We start from the raw sequence: 8,679 nt of genomic DNA, 5'->3' as shown, positions 1-8,679 counted from the left end.
CGTTATAATCCATTCAGTGTAAATGGAGAACATCTGAGAGGGATCGGCTTTCACTGGGAGGAAACAGCAAGTGTACATAAACAGGCTTGTTGCGTAAACCACACGAACAAGACGGGAAAACAAACCGATTTAAAGCCATAAACAAACATGAGACAGAGCACTCGAGTTGGGTTTTTTTGTATCATGTACTCTTGAGGAATGTGAAGAGAACATTATTGGTACCAGCGTGATCTCTGGGTTCCTTTCAAGTATCAAAAGCCATAGAAGAGTCACGAAACAGCCTGACAGCAGAGTAACACAACAGAATGCTTCACCGAACTTATTACATCATGTGCTTTTGTAATAATATTGTTATTAGTGTTCTGTTGTGTTACATCTGCACTCGTGAATCTTGCTGCTGATGTGGATTGTTGTAATATTTTTCTAAGTTAAAATTATCAATAAACAAGGAATTATAAGTAATCGAAAGATTCCCTGTGACACAATAGATTCCCAAGAAAACAAGCATAGAGGAAAGGTTCAATAACCCATTTAGTTTTAAACATATGGAACATAAGAACATAAGACAGTGTCCAGACGAGATGAGGCCATTCACCCCATCGTGCTCGTTTGGTGTCCATTAATAACTAAGTGATCAAGGATCCTATCCAGTCTGTTTCTGAATGTTCCCAAATTGTCTCTTCAGCCACATCGCTGGGGAGTTTGTTCAGATTGTGACGCCTCTCTGTGTGAAGAAGTGTCTCCTGTTTTCTGTCTTGAATGCCTTGAAGCCCAATTTCCATTTCTGTCCCGGGTCTGTGTGTCCCTGCTGATCTGGAAAAGCTCCTCTGGTTTGATGTGGTCGATGCCTTTCATGATTTTGAAGACTTGGATCAAGTCCCCACGTAGTCTCCTCTGTTCCAGGGTGAAAAGGTTCAGGTCCTCAGTCTCTCAGTAGGACTTTCCCTTCAGACCTGGAATAAGTCTGGTTGCTCTCCTCTGAACTGCCTCTAGAGCAGCGATATCTTTCTTGGTTCTTCAACACAGACAGCGGTGATCAAATCCCGGGTGAGATGCTGCTGCTGAATACTTGACCAAGGTAGAACTAGAGCAAACATTTAAAATGGGCCTCAGTGTAAGTCACTATAAATGAATAGTTTAAAAGTTATGTTTTGGGAGTATCAAGTACCTTGGTCACAGATAGGGTTGATTTAAAAGTCTTAGTTGGTAAAATAATAAATAAAAATACTTGCAAATGTTAAGAAAAGCCAAGGTTGTTCACTGAACTTTTATTCAATATGTTGTGTCATATTTGTGTGTTATTACTGGCGATGGCTGAACAGATTTATTTTTCTCGGTTATGAGAGAAGCTCCATCTGTCCTTAATTTATCACATTCCCTGTTCAGCGTCTTGTAACAATACAACCAGAGGAACCAGAGGAAAGGAGGATAGTTATTGCTAATGATTTTAATTTAAAAATTAATTAGAGCTGTTGATAGAGTTCGAGATTGGTAAGGGTGTTTATCTTTCAGTGGCACACAATTAGAAACAAGGCAACTGTGTGAGCAGTTTATTATTGTTGTTGTAATGAAATGTGCAGAACGGTTTAAAAAATATAGCACACCAACAAGTTTAATCCGTTGACAGCTGAAGAGATCAAAGCCTTTTAAATAATGTAAGTGATCAGGCATACCCTGTAGGCCTAAACAGCGACAGCCACATTACAAAAACATGTTTACATCATATCTAATTCAGTTCTGGGGCATCAGAACTCAAATGAAATGAGAAAAAAGCAGCCCCACATGCATATTTATTCATGCATTTATTCTGCGAGTAATAACTGGAAGTGAAGCGGTCCTCATCATATGACACGGAATCTGTGCTGCACATAAACAGTCGTGTCTCGGAGCTGCTCGGGTTTATGTGCGTCTCTCTCTGTTTGCGCGGGCGGTCGGGCTCTAGGACCCCGCGGCGCTGTGGCTGTGCAGGCGCCTCAATGCTGGCAGCTGAGAGCAGCGCTGCTCGCCTGCGTCCCGTCCCGCTGCAGGTCCCGCTGCAGGTCGCTGCGCATTGCATACCGCCGGCTACACTAAACTTTATGCTCCTGCACAGCTGCAGCCGGCAGTGTGACGGGGCTGTCTCCCCCTCGGTGTTGGAGTTGATCGTATTGCAGGAAACCTCGCACATCCTGCACGTCTGACTTTATAGGATGCTCCTGCTGCCCTGATCGCTCTCGGAGCTGATCCTCGGGGCCGGGCAGGATGGCACCCCGGCGCTGGGATAAGGCAGTCTTCGCCCTGCTTGCGGCTGTGCAGCTGGTGTCAATGTGCAGCTGCTTCAGCGACAGCCCCAGACCTGCAGCCTCCAAAGGTAAGAGCAGGAGCCGCCGGCTGAAGCCTGTGCAGCTGCACGCGTTTGCATCGGTGTCGCTGCACGGTCCCGGCTGTGTCGTGGGACAGTGTGGGACAGTGTGGGACACTGTGGGACAGTGTGGGACAGTGTGGGACACTGTGGGACAGTGTGGGACACTGTGGGACAGGAGAGGTGTGCACAGCTGCTGGTGCACAACACACCCAGTGCAGCTGCTCGCAGGAGGACTGGTGTTGTGTGCATCAAGCCGCTTGATTGCATGTCTGTGCACAAGCGCTTTCATTTTGGATACATTAAACAATGAATTATTCCTATCATCTCTTTCGCTTTTGGTGATGATGATTATGGAGGAGGTGTAGAACAGAAATAGAAACCTAGAACAGAAACTACTATACTATACTATACTATACGATACTATACGATGTATACAGTGTTTGAAGTTGTGCGGTGATTGATACATTGTGGTTCTCCAGAAGTGCACCGGGCAGCTGGAGCCTCTGAAATCACCTGGCACTGTTATGACTCATTGGATTTATCGTTTCAAATTATTATTATTATTATTATTATTATTATTATTATTATTATTATTATGATGCCTCTGGTGGCAGAGACAGGTAAAATTAAAAGTGCATTATTTGGTTGTCATACCGAATGATTAATCGCTTATATTAAATTTGTAGTGCCAAGGGGATAATCTTACTTTCTTTTTATTAATCGTTTAATTAAACGGGTGGTAATATATAATAGTATTTTTTTCAATATAAAAATATAATAGGTCTCTTTAATGTCTATGATTGAATTGAAGTGGGAAAAGCAGTAGAGAGACCAGCAAAACTGTACACTTTTACAACATAAATAGGATTGAGCAAGCCTGCTTCTGAGCTGTACATGACATGTCACTACATTACATAGAGACACTGGAGTTTATTACACGGTGCCTGGTGTTATTATACCCACAGATACTCCCAAATAAACAAAGAAAACGGTTCTCCTTGTGTGCATTTCATTACAAGTAATGGCCATCAGGGGTCAGGTTTTATTTTACCGATTTCCTTTCCACTGGCTAAAACTAACACTTGAGTCTAAAGTCAAAATTGTATTTACTGTCCCCACTGTACAATCATCCAAAATATACAACAAACAGTCTGCCTAGCTGTCAAAACAGCTGTCAATCAGATTGCCACAATCTCAAGATAAGCTACTGTATCTGTTAATTAACATTTTGAAGGCAATTGTACAGATCCCTACAGAGACACCTGTCCTGTTACTGGGTACGTTTGTGCACCGATAAGATATGGGAGTCTGGGAGCAGAGCAGTTTGTGGGTTGTAGTCTGTACACAAGTTAGTGTATTGTGATAGCAACACAGTGTGGGACCATTAGGAGATAACGACTCTCTGTATCAGTCAATTACTGCCTCGATGTGGTGCCCGTCAGGCTTTTAATACGATTTAGTTGCAGTAATAACACAAAACAACAACACAAAACCATGACTGTGATGCGGCGCGAAACAATGGCGGTCCCGGGAGAGTCAGAGTCAATGTGGAAAATTGGGAATGGCTCTTCAATTAAATCTCAAAATAGCTTTTTCAGTCACAGCCCTGACACACGAGAATAAGTCCAGATGACACAGATATTCACTATTGGACAGTAAGTGTTTTTTGTTTTTTTGAGGAGAAGTCTGCTCCTCAGCCCAGTAATTACCCCACCACTCCTCTGGTCTTCTGCTGTTAACACTACCCCTGCTGTTTGTACCCCAGCACTTAGCACACCCCCTTAATAACCCCTCTGCTTTAATAAACAGGAGTATTGACATTAAGCCCGCACAGTTAATTGTTCTGGTTCTCTCAGGATGTGTCGATTAGGCAGCAAACAGGATTGGATTTAAGAGCATGCTCTGAATCTGCACAATCCAGAGTTGAAATGTGTGTCGGCTACTTGTCTTTAACCGACACCAAGAACAATGTCAGGTTTGCTTTGTGGGGCAATGTAGTTGATCAGATTTTGGGAGTGCAGGATTTATTCAGCTGCTGCTTCCCACCTAACCACCCCCTAAAGCAATGAAGTCGAGGAGAAAGTTGTCACCCCAGTTGGGACCGAGCCGTAATGCCAGGGTTAATTCCTTTCGTGTTCCCGGGCTGTCTGGTCTCTCACACCTCAGCTGCAGAAAGACCCTGGTCGAGCATCTTTCCCGAGTAAATTAGCCTCCCTGTCAGGGTTAGTTATAAAGGCAAGTGTGGACGTCTACAGTCCTGTCTGGGCCTAATTAAAACATCTGTCTTAAAGACCTGGGGTGTAACGATGGCTCAGTTCGTATTAACGGTTGTGTGAGGGAGCTGAGATGCATCGCACCGGTCTCTAAACCTAAAACAAACTGTGTGTTTTGTGTAGAAGACAAAGCACCTGGAAAGTACTGCACTAAGGGTAAGGGGCATTACATTGATTTTGATAACTATGTCTGTGAACAAGTTGCATAAAAATACTTAAAGTACAATAAACTGCTTACTTTCATGTCTGAGTGAGATGTTATAAACTGTATTATTTACCAGAATTCAGAGGACTTGTGAAAAACACACATGAAAACAGTCTGTCTGCTCTTAAAAGAGCTTAACCCCAGTCTGATTGGCTTCACACTGCTCACAAAAACCATCCCTTGAGTCTCAGAACATTAAAAAGTGGCAAAGGCTATGCAAACGATGCAGGAAAGGGTGAATAGTTCACAGTATCCTGAAAGCCAAGCTTGTTAATGGCAGAACAACAACCAATTGAGCAATTTCAGACACCAGATTCATAAAAAGCATAGTTGTCTCAAAATAAATCAGACGTCTGTGAATAGATTCCAAAACCTGATAAAAGACACAGACACGTTTCTAAAGATGTGCATCGACTGACTGTGATGTTATGTCTGCCTCGGTGTTATAAAACAGACAAATGTAGATGTCACATGTTGTTCAGATCTCAATTTCCTGATTAGGCAGTTTAACCAGCACTTCAAAACAAATATATTTTGTACAAATGATGCTGCAGACCAAACAGTACAGAAACAGCCAATTCAATTTCTCGGTTTCTCGATCCCCTAGTTGCCCCAGCGCTGCTCCATCTGCATGCATTGATCTCCGAGGTATAGGAGCTTTTCTCAATCAATAAATGGTGATTAATTGCTTTTGGGACTCGCCTTGGATTAGAAACCAAAAACATGATTGGCTTAGAAGTTCAGTCCTGGTTTCTGTTATATTTTCTGATAAAGGTCTGCCGTAGCTTTGATGCGAAAGTTTTGTGAATCCCCTTCATAGCAAAGTAGCAACTTATTTATTTTATCGTTTGCAAAAGCGGAGGTAGAGAGGAAGGATTAAACAAAAGCTTAACACGCTTCCGGAGAGAATTGTCTTTATTAAGAAGCTGTCATGAATTGGCAATAAAGTGTGCAGCTCAAATCCAAGAAACAAAAAAGGCATTTTAGTTTTACATTTGTCAGCAGTGGGAGGGGAGAGCCATTCGAACATTACAGCTGTGAAGCAAATGCTCCGACTGCTCATTGCGTACCTCTGGGCTTGTAAAAGAGGGAATAAATGCGATGCATTATGTGGATGCCAAATTTTACCTTTAGATGGTGTTAATCGGGTGCCTTTTTTATTATTATTCAGCTTGGAAACACGGAGAGGAAGAGAATAAAAAGGAGCCATGATAATTTGTGTGTGCAAAGCTGAGAGGCTGTAAAAGGAACACAGTTTTATGTGTTACATGTAGAAACGTTACAGGCCTGCAGGGACTCAAATTATGAAGCATAAAAATGATCGCTAAAGCTAACAGTGTGAATGTATCTGTAATGCGCTGCCAAAACAGGAGTTATTGACGGTGTTAATGCCGAGGAGGTGAACGTGGGTACAGTCCTTAAGATTGCAAGGTCAGTCTAACCTGAACACACACAGTCCTGTTTGGGATCCTAAGCGGCCTGCGCTGGGGGGTCTAACCCTGAGCCTTCTGATCAGGAGTCCCTCCCAGAGCGTCTCTTTACCTCCTCTACTCTTCATGTGATGGAAAAAACCTTTGGACAAGCCATTGGCAGTCAAAATGAGGTTGGTGTTCAACCACAATGTGTACTGTTGGAGTATCGCCTATTTCTGCATTTTAAACTTCAAATAAAACTTGCCAATTCCTAACACACCACTATGATCACTCTCACACAGCGTGGCCAGCTGTCTGCGTCTGTGTACGGCCTTCTCTCTGGCCATAAAGGTCTGTAGATTTGTTTTCCTACAGTCCTGCACGGCGCACATCATCGTACATTTAGGGAAAAGCAAACAGCTCTGTCTGCATCACAATCTCTCTTCCAGACCCAGAGACAAGAACTCTCCCTGGCGACTCCAGCACTGATCTGCTAAACACATTGTACTCGTAAACTGTAATCTCGGTGTGGAGCAAACAGTCCACCCAACGATTATCTCTCTCTCTCTCTCACACACACACACATATAATCCCTCACCCAGCCATGAGCGCACTGAAGTACGGCTCCCGCCCTCCCCCAGGACTGAAGGAGTCTCACAGCAGCATCGCTGAAGTTGAACAAACACCTAGCGGTCAGGCCGTCAAGGGAAAATAACACGGGACGTTTATTTATCACTCTGGAAAACACACTGAGGCGAATCCTCTCTCTCGTTTGTTTTTGCACCCCCTAATACATGTCTGGTTGTCAGTAACGGTACAATCGGTGGCACTTGTTTCATGTCCCGAAAAGGCAGAAACCAGGCAGGTGCATTTCGAGCCAGTCTTGAGCGTCATTTCCCTGCCTGCTTCACGCTGATCATTCACCAGAGAGCTGTGTCCAATGATCACGGACCGACTGACAACATACTGTAGATGTTTTGGGGGTTTACTGTAGTAGACCATGGTAAAACCATAGTAGGGTATAGGACAGCAAAATCAGGATAAAGCATGGTGAAGCATAGAAAACCCCAGACCATGGGCATCACAGAAAACCAGGGTGAAGTAAAGTAAATGTATTTGATAAGCTTAGGATTTCATTTTTCCGACTCTGGCTGACCGAGCTGATATCGGTGACTCTGGGCTTTAAATGTTGGAGTGATGTTGATACGTTAACCGGCAAGAAGTTACAGCCACGCTCTGCAAATCAGCCGTGCCATCGCGAGAGAACCCAAACTCTGATGTAGACGTTACAGATGTCTATATTTAAAAACCACAGAAAGGAAAACACATGGGTGACTGAGATAAAGCCCTATTCCAAAGTCTGCGTTCGACTGGGTTTGCACTTTGAGTCCCTGCCAAGCATGTGCTTCTCATGACCCACAAGAGTCATATGGCTTTTTAAATGAAATCCTTTATTAGCTCCAGATTAAGGGCTTTCACACAATTATTACAGAAGCTCACAGGCAGCAGTGATCCAACTGCCGATGGATGCCAGCTGGGGATCGGCGGGCTGAGAAGTTTTACAAGTGATACAGCGGGTGCCAGTACCGAAACGCGGCCGTACTGAAGGCCAACCCCAGCAGGTTGACCCTGAGAACCCCCTGAAACCGTGTCACCAGTGAAGACAACGTTAATGCGATGGGGTCACCGAGGATCTCTCAGGGGGCCGGGTCTCGTTTCACCCATTATCTCACCGGATCTGGCTTTCCAGGGAGACCGGAGTGTATTGACTCTGAGTCTTGTGTTACCAGCAGAGATGTTTGAAATGGGGCGAGTCCAAGATTAACGCCCTGAACTCTGAGAGGTCTTCTCTCTTGCCTGGTGGGATGGATATCTGGGGGGATGCTGAAGCCCTAATTAACTCGGTCACTCTGTGGAAAGAGCGTCTCTGGAATAAATATATAGTCCTTAAAGAGACCCTTAACACGAGTACGGTCTGCTCCAGCGTACGCTGAGAGGCCGAGCCACATCACTTCTGCTCCGGCCGGCCATATGCTGTCCCTGAAGTCATCCTGGATCGCAGTGGGGGATGATATGGGAGTGAGATCAATCCCCTGACCTCTTGAACTCTTTCCCCGGGGAGAGAACTCTCTAATGCTCCAGGCTAGACTAGACAACTTCTAAAGACTGGATTTCTCTTCCTTTTTCCAGGAGTCTGCTCGCACTAGTGGCAGCTCTTTCCCTCCGTCATTGATTTGAAATGTTCTTCTCTGAAAGCACAGTGTTTCTGCGCCTAATGATTTATTCAGCTGGAGGGATTATCGTGTGCTCATGAGGCTTTCTGTTTCTAAGAGGTTCCCCTGAAGAGGCAGTCATAAACACGGGAGACACCGAGAGAAACTCATATCTGTCCCGGTTGATACGTCTTTAAATCACCCAAAAGTGCAGAGAAACTGCCTCCTAATG

The 8,679-nt window shown here is 44.3% G+C and overlaps 1 protein-coding gene across 1 annotated transcript in view; it reads left to right on the top strand.

Annotated features, from left to right (window-relative positions):
• Window positions 1-1,928: 1,928 nt before the first annotated feature.
• Window positions 1,929-8,679, top strand: part of adam12a (ADAM metallopeptidase domain 12a) — a 62,586-nt gene continuing 55,835 nt past the window's right edge. Inside the window, exon 1 of the mRNA XM_066693126.1 lies at window positions 1,929-2,350. Within this exon, the coding sequence (XP_066549223.1) occupies window positions 2,242-2,350 (109 nt within the window). The 5' untranslated portion in view covers window positions 1,929-2,241. The remainder of the gene's footprint in view (window positions 2,351-8,679) is intronic.

Source organism: Amia ocellicauda, chromosome 20 (genome assembly GCF_036373705.1).
Source record: "Amia ocellicauda isolate fAmiCal2 chromosome 20, fAmiCal2.hap1, whole genome shotgun sequence".
In the NCBI taxonomy this organism is placed as follows: domain Eukaryota; kingdom Metazoa; phylum Chordata; class Actinopteri; order Amiiformes; family Amiidae; genus Amia; species Amia ocellicauda.
The sequence above is the reverse complement of the archived record's forward strand: the minus strand, read 5'-3'. Positions and strand labels throughout refer to the sequence as shown.